The sequence below is a fragment of the Ochotona princeps genome, chromosome 24, assembly GCF_030435755.1.
Source record: "Ochotona princeps isolate mOchPri1 chromosome 24, mOchPri1.hap1, whole genome shotgun sequence".
Classification (NCBI taxonomy): Eukaryota; Metazoa; Chordata; class Mammalia; order Lagomorpha; family Ochotonidae; genus Ochotona; species Ochotona princeps.
This window is the reverse complement of record NC_080855.1, coordinates 33630610-33648646: the sequence shown is the minus strand read 5'-3', so window position 1 is coordinate 33648646 and position 18037 is coordinate 33630610. Positions and strand designations below refer to the sequence as shown.

At 44.6% G+C, this 18037-nt stretch overlaps 1 protein-coding gene across 8 annotated transcripts in view; it reads right to left on the bottom strand.

Moving 5' to 3' along the window:
* RABGEF1 (RAB guanine nucleotide exchange factor 1) overlaps positions 1–18037 on the bottom strand; it is a 75231-nt gene that overhangs the window by 3444 nt on the left and 53750 nt on the right. For all 8 annotated transcript variants that reach the window (XM_058681223.1, XM_058681226.1, XM_058681225.1 and 5 more), the window contains 4 exons: positions 12722–12803; positions 9792–9924; positions 8417–8508; positions 1189–1445 (listed from right to left, as the gene is read on the bottom strand). In XM_058681223.1, coding sequence (XP_058537206.1) covers positions 1189–1445; positions 8417–8508; positions 9792–9924; positions 12722–12803 — 564 coding nt within the window. The remainder of the gene's footprint in view (positions 1–1188; positions 1446–8416; positions 8509–9791; positions 9925–12721; positions 12804–18037) is intronic.

The window sequence follows — 18037 nt, the reverse complement described above, 5'->3', positions numbered from 1 at the left end:
CGAATACTCCCCCAGATGTATTGTGAGAATTCAACAGGTAACATCTGTGATGAGCAGCGAGTACAGGCAGCAGGTATTATTCTAGAAATGCTAGCAAGCACACCCAATTAAGCAGACATCCAGTTAGTCACCTTCTTACAAAGATTATAGTTCTCTACAAGTACTCATAGCACGCTTCACATGTGAAGTGGACAATATGGTTGGATACAATGGGTAATGGGGCAGGTAAGGTTTTGAGGCATTCAGAGCTTATACAGTGTGGGGGAACCCACTTAAAGGAAAAGAAAAAATGACAAAAACAGATTAACTACACAGTGAATACATATTTGGAGTACAGAAAAATTTCTGGAGCCTTGGGGGCTTTAAAAAAATTATTTATTTCTTTGAATGTAGAGACTGGGAGAGACAGAGAGAGCTCTCCCATCAGTTGTTTCATATCCAAATGGCTACAACAAACAGGGCTGGGCCAGAAGTGGAACAGCTGGGACACGATCTGATGTCCATACGGGATACCAATGCTGCAAGTGGTGGCTTAATCCGCTATTCCACAGCATTCACCGCCCCATTCTGAAATCTTTTCAGGCAATTTACCAGAAATGTTTCCAATGTGTCCTGGTCTCCTTCCCCACTTCTTACAACTCCCAGCATAGAAAGTCAATCACACAGGTACCTCAAAGATCAAACTTACAGCTTCACAGTACATCTAACTGTAATGCCAACAAGCAGTCAGAAAAAGTATTTGACCATATTGTCTTGCATATATTCAACCAAACGCTATGTCCACTAGTAGAGATTACCGCTGTAAAACAGTAGTGACAAATATTATATACTGAACTTTTTAAAAATATATCTCCTTCTCAAGAAATAACTTGTAACTCAATTCTTTTAAAGATGAATCAAAGTCTCTAAGAACTGACTCACTCTTGGTTTAAGCAGCCCAGTCAGTGAGCACCTTCCACCCAGGACACTGAGGAGTGATGTCCAGCCCTGAAAGCCACACCACCTTGGATCAGGTCCCAGGAAGCACAATACTTGCACAATCTTTGCACATGAGTTCTGGAAAAAATCGAATCCTCAGCCATGCTGAGGTCTTCACTCAGGAGCATGTGACAGGCTGTAGGTGGTCCATCACATCCCTAAACAAACAATTCCCTGGTTTTGCATATCATCAAGAAATCTAGTTCTTACCAGATTGGTGAAATAGTAGCCATCCTCGCCCGTCATCAGTCGGCTTGGGTTGCAGAATCGGGTGATATACTGGATGTTGGACTGAAGACGTGGAGGGTTGCCCTTCAGAACAATATAGATGAGCGTGGGTAAGAAGTCGTCGGCCGACGCTGGCTCATTCTTGGTGATCTTGATGGCATTGAAGATGTGTTTGCTGCACCTGGTGATACAGGCCAACTTGTCCCGAGGCACACGCTTAGAATCCATTTCTATGATATCTGTAAGGCAGCAGAGATAATGCTTACTACGAGGAAGTAATCCTATGAAATGTGTAAGATCATAATTTTTGAAACATTTATTTTATATTTATTTGAAAGACAGATGAACAGAGAGGAGAGACATATCCCATCTGCAGGTTCACTACCCAAATGGCTGCAACAGCTGCATCTGAGCCAGCTAGGTCTCCCACAGGAGTGAGGGGCCCCAAGAACTTGAGCCATCCTTTACTTTTTTCTTAGGCTGTATGAAGGAAGCTGGATACAAGCGAGGCAGCTGGGACGTGATTTGGTGCCTATATGGGATGCATTACTACAGGTGGAGGCTTAACCTACTGCATTACAATGCCAGCCTAAAATAAAATCAATTTTTAAAAAAGATTTATTTACTTTAACTTGAAAGTCAAAGTAAGAGTGGAGCAGCCGGGACTAGAAATGGTGTCCATCTAGGATGCTGGTGTCCACATGGATGGAGGATTAGCCTGCAATGCTACCTTTCCAGACCAATCATCTGTTATGTTATAGAGGTACCTTCACTAACCCCTTCCCAGCAGTTAGTCTAATTTGTGAAAAATGAGTTACTATTCCTAAATCAGTGAATCCAAGCTTACACTCACAGAACACATACCGTAAGTTAAGCATTGCACAGTACACTTACTCTCTGTGTCTATCTTCTTCAATCCTTAGACTATCTACATCACTATTATTCATCTTACAAAGAGGTTAAGTGAGAAAGGCCCAAGTTCAGAAAGATAACAAGGGACAAAATCAGCTCTCTTCTCTTTTTCTCTAATGATTTATTTATTTGAAATGCAGAGTCACAAAAAGAGTCGGGGAAACACAAGGAGAAATCTTCCTTCTGTTGGTTTACACACCAAACACCTGCAACAGGCAGAGCTGGGCCAAGCTGGAGCAGGGAGCCAGGAACTTATCCGGGTTCTCCACTTTGGCTTCATCTCCCTGGTGATAGTCTCAGAAAAGCAGAAGATGGCCCCAATGCTTCAGTCCCTGCCATCCACGTAGAAGACCTGAAGAAGCTCCTGGCTCCTGGCTTTAGGCTGCCCAAAAGGCCACTAGAGATGAGTCACTGGATGGAAAATCTCTCTCCTTCCACTGCTCCCCAACCCCGTAACTTTCAGGCAAATAAACCTTTACTGTGAAAAATTCAGCCTGCTACAGAGTCACTGAATCTTGAATGTCACATACAGTTGCCTTGGCAGGGCCAAACCAAATAAATGATTTCAAGGGTTTTTATATGGCCCATGGGCTGGATACTCCCCACCCCTGCTCTAATACATTTTTTTACTTGTTTTTTTTTTACATTTTATTATTATTATTATCATTTTATGATACAATTCCATAGGCTCCTGGCATTTCCCTTATCCCCTCCCCTATTCCCTGCCCCCCACCTAGTTCTTCTATATCATTACTAAAATATAGTTCTTCATACACAGTCATATGTCCATCATTGCGGGCATGGACAATGGCAGAGAGTCCAGCATTCTATTGTCAAGATATAGTGAACAGTTTCATTGTAAGTCTATCTTTGTCTGGAAGTAGAAATGCATACTACATTGTATCCTCACATCTAGATATGATAGTCTCCATTTCACAGCTACTGTACATCCCCTCAAATGAAAAGTCATGATTCAAAATCAACAATAGAAAGAAAAATAGAAAGTTACAATGCCATGAAGATAAATGACATGTTACTAGATATGACAGTCTCCATTACACAGCTACTATGCATCCCAAGGCAGCTTGAATCTTTTAGTTTTCCCTTCCCCGAGGGTGGGCTGGGCCGTGTCACCGGCTCCTCTCGTGCCTTCTGGCCACCACCAGCGATCCCTGTCGCCCTTAGAGGCCTTAGTTTCCCCAGAGCCAAGACCTTTCCCCAATTCCTGGCCCTCCTTCTCCCGAAGGCACCTGCTGCCACACCCGGAGAGGACGGTTTTGCGTCTCGCGGGGCCGGCGTCTGCCCAGGCAACACCTGCTGCGAGCTTCCCGGAAAGCCTAATACATTTTAAAACTCATTTTAGGAAGTCTCATTTTGCACACTACTTTTTAGAAATGTGGCCACTACACAAAGCATCTTTGTCTCTGACATCAGAATGTAATCCCAAGTTCAGCACATTATGTCTAAAACTGGCCGACCCTCACAGCACGTGACAATGCACCGGGACACCCAGGACCTGCTTGCTAGGGTGGAATGAAGCAGGTCCATATGCCAATGGTGAAGTACAAATAACACAGCAGGAGGACCATGCCTTTGAACGTGCACATCTGTTTCAACGTGGGGCAGCAGGAAAGAGGCGGCTTCTTACAACAGCAGATCCTTGCCAATGGCAGGAAGAAAAGTGACAGACAGCTCCGAGCTCTCATCTGTGAGGTTGGCCGGTTCCTGGGAAACCCTCCTGGTTTCACCTGTGGCGGAGGCCAGGCGTGCGTGGCAGCACAGTCCGTTTATTTCCCACATCTATTCTCCCTGCTGGCAAGTTTCTTGTGAGAATAATCCAACTTGTTGATTATTGTACTGTATGGCTCCGCTGACTTGTTGACTCTGGGTTACAATAACTATAGTTCAATCTGTTTAATTTTCTACCTACAAAACTAACTTCAGCAGTTTCACAACTGTACTGCCCTAAAGTCGAAACTAAAAAATATGGAAGGAAACAACAGAAATAGGAAGCTCCCTGATAGCTGTTCTTTGAATAAGGATTTCCTTCCCAATCTGCTTACCGTTTATTTTCAGAGTTCCCAAATGACTCGGCAGGGCTTGTGCAGAGCGCAACATAATTTTGAGTGTGTGTGCTCTACCTTAGCAGGATCCAAATTCTAGGTTTATCTTTAATGGAGCTTTGAAAGCAAAATAGGCTACTCCCTGGTCAACAGTGGCAATACTGATACACTGGGCTGTGCCGTACATGTCTGACCTATTCACTGGAGGAGTTTGGTGGTATTCCTGGTGTCTACCTACTGGATGCCAGCGGCACTCCGTGACATTCAAATGTATCCAAACGTCCCCTATGGGGCAATAACTGCCCTGCTGAGAAACACTGCTCTGGGTCAGAGGCCTTCATGGTCAGAGCCAAAGCAAAAAAGGGAAAACTTTACCATTGAGTATAGCCCTTCACATTCTCCTTGCATCCAAACCCTTGCTTGGAGGGAAGAGAAGCTGACGGAACTAAGAATGCATCATCCCAAAAATGCATTCCTGAGAAGTCCTGGAAAGCAACCTAACCAAGCCTCAGGGCAGTGGTCCTGATGACACTCCTGGTTTAGGCATTTCTCTTCAGCAGATCTCTTAGTACTTGTTAGCGTAAACAATAAGCTCCGTGACCAAGAAAAACGTGACACACATCATAGAACTTGGTCAGAGATCTCTCCTCTAGTCCCACTCCTCACTGAAAGCAGACAATTCCCCACCTTTCTGCTCCCTTCTTGGTCTGCCACCATGCACAGCCTAGCCCTGTTCTTATGACGGCTGGGTGCCACAAGTACTTGTTACCAGCTGATGTCTCAGGGAACCGAGTCCTACACAGCAGAACCCAAAAGCCTAGAGATGTTCCTGTGACCAACAAATGGCCACAGAGGCTTTCTGGGCTGGGAGATATGGTTTCTCAGATTCAGGCTTGGTAGCCTCTAGATCTGGTAGTTTCCTTGGAAAGGGTCATTTAGTAGAACTTTTCTCCCTCAAATTTGACTAAATGGTAAACTTCAACATTATAGCATGTCTCAAGAGATTTTAAGGTCATGTTTATAGGAGGAAGGTTTCAAAAGTACACAAAGGCATCTTTTAAAAAAGCTCATGGAACTGGGCCCAGTTTAACAGTCTAGTGGCCAAATCCTTGCCTTGCATGCGATGGGATCCCATATGGGCGCTGGTTCTAATCCCAGCAGCTCCACTTCCCATTCAGCTCCCTGTCTGTGGCCTGGGAAAGCAGTCGAGGATGGTCCCAAAGCCTGGGGATCCTGCACCCATGTGGGAGAACCAAAGAATATGGCCCTTGTGGCTGCTTGGGGATTGAACCAGTAACTCTGCCTTTCCAATAAAAATAAAATACATCTTAAAAAAAAAATCCTCATGGAATTCTGTATTATAAACATTTATGCATGAATTTTAATTTTTTGCACTATAATGAACTTCTTATACCAATAACTCCTTGAAGTCCTCTAGTGTTTTCTCAACTCAGGATACAGTGGACCCAACAATGCTCTCTAGAGTTCTGGCAGTCACCCTGTCTTCTCTGGCTGGATCTGCTCCTTTGGGCTTTGAGTCCACTATGCAGATGCTGTACATTTTATGCTTTAGTTCCTAAAATCATCTCCTTCAGCACACTGTCAACCTGAATGTTTCAAAAAACTTTCATCCTTACGTTTCCCACAACGGAAATGAGCATTTTTGAAGCCAAGAGTGGGACCTTCTTGGAACCAAGAGAAAACAGGATGACTCTTCACCCACAGATCCTTCCTCTAGAGGCAGATGTCAACAGACACAGATAATGCCTCAGGAGTGCATTTATAAACAAAACTGACAGTGTTCAACAGCAGCACACGAGATGAGCTGGAGCTATTTCACTGCTAGCTCCATCTGTCAGACCACTGATACAGAGCAGTGTCCACTCTCATTACCCCTGTACCTAAGTGACAATTTTATGGCAGCAGTGATCAGGCAATCTCCAGCCATCAGAGGCTCAGAATATGTCCATGCTCAGACTGACAAGTGGACTAACATGTGACCGGAAGAATAAGAAAGCCTTTTAAACTACATTACTGAACTTCAACTGCCAAAGAGTTCTTGAAACTCTATCTCAGATGCCTTAGGAAAATCTTACTTCTTAAATTCTATTAACAAACTTCTGATGTACCAAAATCTCTAGTAAGAGTCTTTGGGAAAAAATGAGTACCAGGTCCATATTCCTGGTTTCAGGAAGGCCTCCATCTTCAATCACTTATGAGGTTCCCCAAGCATAAAGCTAGGTGTTTGGGGACTCGACCCAAAGAAGTTACTTCTTGGGCCCTGTGACCTAGCTGAGTCACTTACAGCAATTGTTGAGAACTTATTGCTTATTAACTTATTGCTGAGAACTTACAGCAATAAGGTGATGGTATTTAGCTACACCAATGAGACTTTGACTCCAGAACTGGCACATGAAATTACCAAAAAGAATTTACGTAATAATCGAAGTTGAGATGCAAAGGTACATCAAGGGAGGGAGAGCTGGAGAAAGTAGAAGAGCTGCAGAATGCTTGGCATAAAGACCCTCTGCTGAGCAAGCAGTGAGATCAGCCGATCCCTAGAGGAGCCTCAGAGCTAAGCTTCTGTAACAGAACTGCCTCCTCACAGCCCTGGGAATCCCTTAGACAAACCTTCCCATAGCTAGTTTCTCCCTGTTCTTATCACCACAGGAGCCTACTTCATCACCTGCCTCAAACACTCTTAACAGCATCTGATCCACTTTCTTTCCCCCATAGAATTTCATTAAAAATTTTTTTAAAAGATTTATTTTATTTTCATTACAAAGTCAGATATACAGAGAGGAGGAGAGACAGAGAGGAAGATCTTCCGTCCGATGATTCACTCCCCAAGTGAGCGCAATGGCCAGTGCTGCGCCGATCTGAAGCCAGGAGCCAGGAACTTCCTCCAGGTCTCCCACGCGGGTGCAGGCAGGGTCCCAAGGTTTTGGGCCATCCTCGACCACCTTCCCAGGCCACAAGCAGGGAGCTGGATGGGAAGTGGAGCTGCCGGGCTTAGAACCAGCATCCATATGGGATCCTGGCGCGTTCAAGGCGCGGACTTTAGCTGCCAGGCCATGGCGCCGGGCCCAACAATTTCTTTTTCTAAGATTTATTTATTTTTATTGAAAAGGCACATATACAGAGAGGAGGAGAGACAGAGAGGAATATCTTCCATCCGTTGATTCACTTCCCAAGTGGCTGGAGCTGCGCCGATCCAAAGCCAGAAGCCTGGAGCTTAACAGTTATTTAACTTCCAGGTCTCCCACCTGCATGCAGGGCCCCAAGGCTTTGGGCCGTCCTTGACTACTTTCCCAGGTCACAAGCAGGGAAGACAGAGCTGGTTGGGAAGCAGGGCCACCAGGATTAGAACCGGTACCCATATGGGATCCCAGCAAATTCAAGGCAAGTAATTTACCACTAGGCTACTGAGCCAGGCCCAACAATTTCTTAATAAGCAAGACCTTCCAGCTCCTCTCTCTAATTGTGAAGAAGCTGGCCAAGGGTTGAAGTCCTCTCTATTACAAGTTGCTATTAATAACACAACAAAAAGCAAACTTGTGTTGCACTTGTGTGAGGTTATTCCACAATTAAACAGAAACCTTATTACAACCCTGGAACTGTCCAGAATAGTAGTACCACATCAATTTGGGGCACTTCAGAAATGTAAATCAAAGTATGCTTCTGTGTATCAACCAGAGGCATGGCATCAGTTTAGAACAGTGGGCAAGCCCACTGCTTGTCATGCTGGCATCCCATATTTGATTTCTAGGACAGAGGCTCACCTCTGCTTGTGAGCCAGCTCCCTGCTAACAGATACCCTGAGAGGCAGCATATGATGGCTCCAGTACTTGAGTCCCTGTCACCCTTGTGGGAATTTAGAGCTCCTGGCTTTGGCCTGTCCCAGTCCTAGCTACTGTTTGCATTTGAGGAGTGAACCACCAGATGCAAGATTACTCTCTCTAATAAACAAAAAAAGCAAGCAAGCAAAAAAGAAGTTAATCTATCTTGGAATTACCTTGCCTCACAAATTCTATTCAAAATGAAACCTTGATCACAGAAAAAGGTGCAGAAAAGGAGTTTCTGCCATTGAGTTAATCAAATCTATAAAACTAGCCTCCTTTTGACATTCACACGCCTCTCCAGCATTCTGCATTATGGAAATACATTATGGAAATCAAAATTAGTATGGACTAACATGGGATATAAGTAAATAAAAAGCTCTCGGTTCTACTGACCTGTAATTGCTTTTACCACCATATCAGACACTTCTGGAATTTCTTCATTAACAGGAACACAAAGCATCTGAGGTGTAACCCAATGCAGAGCTCTACAAAGAGAGAGGGACAGTAAAACAGAGTTCCACAAGGGGGGCTGTACAGTTACTTATCTGGCTATTTCCCACAGTTAAGGGGAAATAATAGAGCACCACTGACTAATAAGAGATTCCCAGGCCCAAGTACAATGGTCCAGCATTGATTAGAAGCTTGACTATATCGACATGACGGAGCGGCTGGTCTGCAAGTGCTGGTATCCCATTTGGGCACCAGTTCATATTCTGGCTGCTCTACTTCAGATCTGGCTCTCTGTACGGGCCTGAGAAAGAAGCAGAGGATGGCTTAAGTGCTTGGAACCCTACACCACACGGTAGGCCTGGAAGAACTTCCTAGCTCCAGATCAGGGCAGCTCTGGCCATCGCTTTTCTTTGTCAACTTTCATTTCTAATAAAATAAATTTTAAAAAAAACAAAAACAAAAAAAAACTTGACCGATGGGACAGAGTGCCTAGAATCCTAAAATAAGACTACTTTTCCGCACTCCTGTAGGAACTTGTCCATCCTCACAAATGTCCCTTTACAACTTGCCTTCAACCTCCGAAGCATGCTGGAGTCCATGTAAGAGGTCAGCCAGCAGGTGCCCATGCAGCCTGAGCACCACACCATCCCTGGTCACACTCTAACCTCCCTCCAGAGGCTGCTCCCGACATCTCCAGGCTGCTGGGTTAATGCTCTCACCTTGACTCTGGGGCTGGTGAAATCTGGCTCCTTGATATTGGCCTTTCCCTTCCATCTGGCCAGTAATGATTTCTCACTTCTGTGGTGAAACCTCCAAACACAGATTGATCTAACGAACCCCTTCCCCGGGACCTGCTCTGTGCTCCTAGCCCCCTTTCCTTAGCATCCTCCGTCTCAGGCCTGTCATTACACCGTGGTGGCTTACTCCTAAGTGTCCCCACTATTGGTTCCAAAGACTGAGTGCTCTGAGAAGTGTTATCTGGCCAGTGCTAGTGACGGAAGTGAGCAGAACAGCTAACTAATGTCAGGGATGAGGGAAGACGATCCCCAAAGCCTTGATATCCACAGCCTCCTACCCGACAAGATGGCACAATCAAATATGAAAAGTCTTCCTGTTCCTTGGAAATTTTTGAGATTAGAAGCAAGATCATCCCACTTTTGTTTTTTCTGATAACACCTAGCAGCTTACATGCCAAGGATGGCTGGTGCTTTAGTTTTTGTTTTTGTCCTACAATTTGAAACCCAAGCATTTCATTTTCTCCAAAATGTGTTGATCTTCCAATAGCAAGTAGTAAATTTCAGAAAAGCAAAACAACTACCTGATCCTCTTTTGAATAGTGAGGTCTTTCTTCTCATCATCAGTAGTTTCTGGACAGAACACGTATTTATAGAGACGAGTCATGATGTACTTTTCAATCTGGTCCATCATTTTCTCAACTTTCTCAGGGGGCACTGAAATACCAAAATGGGTATAAAACTCAAGGGAAGCATAAGCATTTTAACTTAGGAATATATTTTTGAGATGTCAGCAAGCCGGCAGACCAGGTCTGGGAACCTGCGTGCTTCCAGGCATTGAGACTGTGGACTTCTCAGGGAAGGTGGTTGGGGGGGGTCTGTGGGAGGGAGGGACCACTGAGGGAGCACATTACAGGTGAGGAATAACTTCTGGGGGACTTCCATGGTGCAGGCCACTGCAACTACAGGTGGATGAGGGGGCCAAGACCAGCGAATCTGTAAGGCAGAAACCAGACGACATGCCTGGGTCAGACCAGGACATCCATCCAAGAGGGAGAGCTGAGCTGGGCTAGTTGGCATTGACCACCATTCACAAGCGCACATGAAAGCTAGGGTTGGGGGTCTTCCTGGTAGGACTGGACCACAGTACCCACCAAAGACTGTCGATGCAGTGGGTGGTCCATGGCACTAAACAGTATGTGAAAGAACTGAATCTGGGGTAGATTTGGTGGGGGATTTGTGGGCTCACCCCTGTGGGACTGCATATCCACTGCTTTGCCCGAACGCTAGGGATGCTAATGAGCCAAGCTAGGCATGATCATGGAATTCACTGACACTTACAGAAACTGGAGCTGGGAATAGGCTGAGCTGGTCCAGGTTGTGGCACCCGCAGGTGCACCCAAGAACTAGGTGTGGAGTGGGCTGGGACACAATATTCAGCCATACACAAAAAGGCCAAGACTACAGGGTGCATTATACCAGAATCAGACTAGTCTGCTGCACATACTGGCACACACAGGAACTGGGGTTGGGGTGGGTCTGGTGGGGATTATTACGAGTCTCCCCAACTAGGCTGCCATTCCTGCTGGTGTGTGCAAGTGTCAGGTCTGCAGCATGTTGGGTTGGGCTGGGCCACAGCAGCTGTCGGTTTGCATGGGACCTGCGGCTGAGGGTAGAACTGATCAGGCAAGTGCAATCACCAGTGTGCATATGCTGATTCCGGTGCTAGACTTAATCAGACTTGGGGCTGGAACATGCAAGAGCTGGGTCTGCAGTCACCTGAAGTGAGGTTTCTTGGAGGTTCCCCAACTGGGCCACTGGACTCAAAACTCTGGCAACAGGGAAAATCATAAAATTTGTGGTCTGACCTTGGTATGCATGTATCAGGACTGGGCCTCCTCAAACAGTGATGCCTATGCAGTGGACAGCACGCAAAGGGGAATGAGGGAGACCTGATGGCCAGCTAATTTAGGCCTGCAGAAGATATCAAGTGCCATGTAAGATGGTAGCAGAACAGGTGTCCTGGCCAAGCTTTGGCAGCAAGTGTCTGGATGAGTGGATGCCATCAGCCAAAGGACCTTGAAAGAATTTTCTCAACCATGGAGCAGAGAAACCAACAGCATCCTGGAACTTTCAAAACCACTCAAGCAATACCCTCAGAACATTTTTCCCTACAGCAGAATTTCCAAGGTGACATCAAGTGGACATCCCCATCTCTGGCGGTGGGGATGTAGTTCGGCAGTTGGGAACAGCCCACTCTCCCCTCAATAACAGGAGAAAAACCAAAGTAAAATGGGAAGCATTTATCCCACCCATACCTTGACCCTCCCCCTCACAATCAGTGGTTCTCATCGCCATATATCCTTGTCAGCTATGTAAATAACATCAAAAATAAAATAATAAAAAGAACATATTTTCACAGTATTCTCTACATAGTAAAAGTGATTTACTAGAAACACATTAAACATACATACAAAAATATGTCACATTTAAAAAGACCTTTTATGGGTTGGTGTTGAGTGTACCAGGTAAAGCTGCCTGATGCCCACAATGCCAGCATCTGATATGGGTGCCAGTTTGAGTCCTAGCTGCTGCACTTCCCATCCGGCTTAATGCTAAAGAGCAGATGGTCCACATTATTTGGGCCTCTGTCGTCCCTGCCACATGGGAGATACAGAAAAAGCTCCTGGCTTCAGCCTGGCCCTGTCCTGGCTGTTGTGGCCATTTGTGAGTGAAGAGTAAAGGGAAGGTATCTGTAACTCTAATCTCAAAAAAACAAAAAGAAAAAAGAGAAAAGAATAAAGCAAAAGTGCTTTTAAAAATTATCTCAGCTTTTGGGACTGCGATTACAGGATCCTTACTCCTAACTTAAGCTGTGTGGGTAGAAACCAACAGGAGTATTCCTTACACATGAACACTCCTATGTCTACACAGGAAAGCACTTGAAGTTCCCATGAGTGATAAACGCTGGCAAGACTTATTTATCCTTTTGATTTTCTAAGGTTGACCATTAAGATCCTAGAGAGTTCTGTGAGGAACACACATGGGACAGATAAGTCCAATAAAAATGGAAGTCAAATTCTAGAAGAATCTCTAAAGTACTAACACTCTAAATCATGTCACTGATTCTTTTTTTATTTTTTTGGCCCCAGTTCTTCTGAGGAACACATCATCATCAATTATGCCTCACTAAGGCAGCATTTCTAAAATGTCAGTTCAGTTAGGAAAACCTCCCAAAAGGTTTCACTACATTCCATTTTTACTCCTAATGTAGAAATAAAACAATATTCAAAAAAATGATCCAACTGCTTTATCTTGGAAACATATACACAAGGCAGCATCCAAAGCCACTGCCAAGTACAAGACCAGCTATCAGAAACATACAGGAACAGTTCACAGGATGAAGTGTGCAAACCAGCCAGGCCCTCAGAAGTGAAAACCTGTTGAGACTGAGAGGTTGGGCTGCGTGCAACTCCTGGCGACACCTCAAAGGCTGGCTGCAAACTACCATTACCTTTTCCACGAGTCTGCATTCTTTCAGCCACATTCTGGTAAAAATCTTGAGTGCACTCTGACTGTTCCTCAATGCTTAAATCCTGAAACAAAGGAACAAAGAGGCTGCTTAGTTACTGAAGAAAGATCATGAGTACCGCTCTAATTTTTTAAAGGGGTTTCCAATACCATTCTTATACTAGTGTTAATCCTAAAAATACTTATATATTACACTAATTCTGCAGGCGAGAGAGAATTAAAAAAATATTGTATAGTATATAAGTAGTATACTTGTGTTTTTGAAAAGGCAAAAGAAATTTTTACACATTCAATACAAATGCAATTTCCCCAAGACCTTTTCCATCTGTGATTGGCTGAATTTAAGACTGTGGTCCTCAAGGATGCGGACGGCTGATCCTGTGATATTCTCTACTAAACTTAGAATTTCTCAGTAACCTACTTTACTCAACTTTTATTTTTCTTTGCACAGATCTTTAAAAAGTTACTACTGGGGCTGGCATTGTGGCACAGTAAGCTAACCCTCTGCCTATGGGGCTGGAACACGTGTGCCAACTGAGTTCCAACTGCTCCACTTTCGATCTTGCCCCTACTAATGGCCCTTGGGCTCCAGAACCCACACAGGAGACCAAAAAGAAGCTGCTGGCTCCTGGTTTTGGATCAGCCTAGTCCAGCCACTGCGGCCATTTGGGGAGTTAACCAGCAGATGGAAGCTCTCTCTCCTTATCTCTCTTTCCCTCTAATTCTGCCTTTCAAGTAAAAATAAATAAATCTTTTAAGAAAATGTGTTAGTCTTGAGTAATTTTGTAGACATCCTCAAACCCTTTCAATCACACAATGGACTTAACAGCCAAATTATTGGATTTATAAAACTTCATTTTTAAATCTTCAAGCATAGTTTTATTTTTAGTACGAAAGATTTCACATCTTTGTGATTTATGATTCTTTCAGCTTATATACTTCCCACAAAAGATGAACCATTTATTAATCTAACCATTTATTAATCTAATTCGGTAGTTTAAGCATGGTTACCTATCATTTGCTCCAAATTTTAGCACTCAAAACTCTGAAAGCACTCAAGTAGCCCGCTTTCAGTTGTTACAATAACTGTATAACCCTTCCCTCAACTTCACACAATCACTGTAGAATTAAGTTACAATTTGGAAAACTTTTTTCTGTTTCTGCTGAACAGTTTGCACTTCAGTAGTGTTTATAACATAATTAAATGTTAGAACATAAATATGCTGTCCTCTTAGTCTACTTTAAATTCTCTAAGATTTATCAACATGTTAAACATCTGCTTGTTTACTCTCATCACTAAGACTTCAGCTCCTTGAGGGCACTGTTCCCCACTGCTCCCTCCCATGTGGCACATGGCCAGCACTGTGCCCCACTGCTCCCTCCCAGGTGGTGCATGGCCAGCACTGTCCCCCACTGCTCCCTCCCATGTGGGGCATGGCCAGCACTGTGCCCCACTGCTTCCTCCCATGTGGCACATGGCCAGCACTGTGCCCCACTGCTCCCTCCCAGGTGGTGCATGGCCAGCACTGTCCCCCACTGCTCCCTCCCAGGTGGCGCATGGCCAGCACTGTGTCCCACTGCTCCCTCCCAGGTGGCACATGGCCAGCACTGTCCCCCACTGCTCCCTCCCATGTGGCGCATGGCCAGCACTGTCCCCCACTGCTCCCTCCCAGGTGGTGCATGGCCAGCACTGTCCCCCACTGCTCCCTCCCATGTGGCGCACAGCCAGCACTGTCCCCCACTGCTCCCTCACACGTGCTGCACAGCCAGCACTATCGTCCACCATTCCCTCCCATGTGGTGGCACATGGCCAGCACTGTCCCCCACTGCTCCCTCACACATGGTGCACAGCCAGCACTGTTGCCCACTGCTCCCTCCCATGTGGCGCATGGTCAGCACTGTGCCCCACTGCTCCCTCCCATGTGGCGCATGGTCAGCACTGTCCCCCACTGCTCCCTCACAGGTGGCGCATGGTCAGCACTGTCCCCCACTGCTCCCTCCCAAGTGGCGCATGGCCAGCACTGTCCCCCACTGCTCCCTCACACGTGGCACATAGCCAGCACTGTCCCCCACTGCTCCCTCCCACGCGGCACATGGTCAGTGCTTAGTCTAGCTTAACTCAAGAGGGCACCGATGCAGCTGTGTATTACTGTTCTTCTGTTTGCACTTAGACAAAGATGCTGCGAGACAATTTTACACATATCTTTGTGCTTCTGTGAGAAAAGGGAATGACGACCTTTGTTTTGCTTTACCTCTTCTAAGACACTTGTGTACCAACAGTTACAGAAGCAGCAGCAGTACAGTGGGGAGAGAGGGGAGTGACTGCTCACGGGTGCTGTGTTTCCATCTGGGGCAAAGGTCAGGTTGACTCACTGCCCATTAAAAAAAGTTTCAGGGTTGATCAGTTCAGTGTTCCTCTCTAATAAAATTCACTGCACGTGCAGACATTTCCTTTACTTTGTACTACCCTGAAGGAACTGACATTTGGGGGGTTAGTACAGATCTTGGCACTCTGGTTATTGCCATTGCTGCAATAATCTTGCATTTGTCTTTGACTCATGTCTTCTGCTGATACGTGTGCTACCACGGCAGACCAATTTGTTCACTTGCAAGTAAGGTCAATTTCAACTCTGCACAGTCCTTGGCAAAGGAGAGAAATGAAGTAGGTTTAGTGTCAGTTGTGTTGGTTCAAATTTCTAGGATGCACATATTCCAAAAAGGTTTTTCAGTGTTCCAATATCTTTCTTTAAGGATTCTCCAATCATTATCTATGATCATCTTTTCCATGTCGGAGAAAAGTACGGAGTCAATTTTATTACATTTTTCTTGAAATTGTTTAAATTGCTGACAAGTGGATGCCTTCGAGTATTAAAACTGATGGGTTGGGGCTGGTATAGTGAGTAAAGCTGCAACCTGCAATGCAGGCATCTCATATAGGTGCTGGCTGGTACTCTGGCAACTCTACTTTTTAATCCAGTTCCTGGCTAATGGCCTGGGAAAACAGCTGAAGATGGCTCAAGTTCTCAGGCCACTGTGCCCATGTGGGCAACCCGTATGAAGCACCCAGTCCAGTCCTGGTCAATGCAGCCATTTTGGGAATGAACCAGCAGATGAAAAATCTTTCTCTCCCTCTTAAAGAAGCAAAAAACAAACAAAAAAGCCACCCAAAACGCGATGGGTGTATTCTGCACTTTTTAAACTGTGTACCTGAAACTTTTCTCCTCTGTACTTTTGAAAAAATTTGATCTTCTATGAGGCATTTCCAGGCTCATTTACTTGCTTTTGTACTATTATTAAGTGCCTAATCCATTTAAATTTTAGCTTTGATGTTCATATTTTTGTATTGCTACTTTCTGCTGTTTTTGATAATTTTAAAGGAAAAGCATTTTAAGATTTTGTTCCTCTTAAATAAAATTTAAAGTTAAATATTAAGTAGACCATGCATGCAATGCACATACTTTAAGAAATCCAGTAACGTACCTGGATAGCTGAACATTTCTATACTTTGTTGAATAAGATGGTGAAAGCAATTCATTTTATCAAATTCAATTACTGGAAAGCTGGTGAGAACAGTCTAATTACAAATGTTCATTTCACATCTCCAAGAAAGACCAGACATTGACCACTATCAATAGTTCAATTGTGACTAAGTATAAATGAGATCACATGTTCCTTACATAGATCATAAGACTTTTTTTTCCCAGCAAGATAAACTGAACAAAACAGGTAGCAGGATTAGCATTTTATAAACTTCATGGGCTACAATGAATTGCACAGCATCCCGGCTTACAAACAGTAAAAATTCTGCCCAATAGTTTATTTATTTAAAATACTTTGATGTCACTCACTGAAGTTTGAACTGAGTCCTCAGTGCCCTACTGGTCCTAAATACATGGAGCCAGTAAACATATGGTGTTAAATTGGTGAGTAGGCCCAAAATAAGACTAGTCATTGATCACTTAAGCTTCCCAACACGATTCAGGGAAAGGTCAAATTATACAGATGAGAACTAAAACAAACCAATCTTACATAAGTTACAGCAAGTGATTAAAAAAATTCTACACTGGGTAGCCATTCCCCATCCCTGGGTACTGAGGTGGTGAGCAGGCGGGGTGTGGTTTCTCCCCTTGTATTCCCCCCTCCCCCAGATACAGGAAGAAGAAAAACAAAATGTGTAAACAATGGTCTCGCCCACTTTCCCCTGATCCTTGATCCTTCCCATACTCTCAACTATGTAAATATCACCAAAAGTAAAATTTTAAACTAAAAAAAAAAAAATTCTGTGCAAGATATCTGCTCTTTCTTCCCCCCCACACACAATGGTATGTCTCAGCGGGGCACACACACAGCCTGCACCCATTCTGTTAACTGGAATCACCGCACCTGGTTCTTTCCCTCTAGGCAGCAGGTCCATAAATGCTCAACTCTGCACTGACTGGGTTCAGCAAGAGTCAGCTGTGCTTTCAGGACGGACTTAGGAGAGTCTCACATATGTCCTTCAGCAGGAGCGTATTTAATTTCGTTTAAGACACAAAGCACTGGCGTTGACATTGTGGCATGCGTAGGTAAAGCCACTGCCTGGAAGGACAGCATCCAATATAAATGCCAGTTTAAGACAGTGCTGCTCTACTTCTGATTCAGCTCCAAGCTAATGCACCATGGAAAGGAGTGCAACATGGTCCAAGTGTTTAGGCAACTGTGCCCACATGGGATCCAAATGAAGCTCCTGGCTCCTGGCTTCAGCCTGACTGTTGTGGTCATCTGGGGAGCGAAACAGCAGATGGGAAGATCTCTCTCTCTCTAACTCTGCCTCTCAAATAATTAAAATGAAAAAACAATTAATGCCTTCTTCAGAATGTCCGCAACTTCTCAAGTCCCCATGGAAGCCCTAAATATCACAGAAATTTCTCTATTAATTATCAGTCCACTGCCACAAGTTTCAGTACCTGCTGAAGCCTATTTTCCATAGTCTCTTTAATCTGTATTTTCCATAGTCTCTTTTATCTGCTCTTCTAACCTGACCTCTGTGGAGAGCGGGACTATGCCCCAAGATGGCACTTGTTATTGTCTTCTCATGGCACAAAGGCAGTAAACAAGTTTTAGGAAGTTGCAGAAGATTGGCTCACGGTCTCATGCAGTCTGCATGGTGTGCGCGTGATCAGAGCTATGATTGGTGTGTGTGTGTGTGTGATCAAGGCTGTGACTGGTGTGTTTGATGTGCGGCCAAGCAGCCCTGTTGAAATTGGCTGTTGATAGGGATTTAAGCTAAGTTTGAGAGAGAACAAAGAGTAGTAGTAGT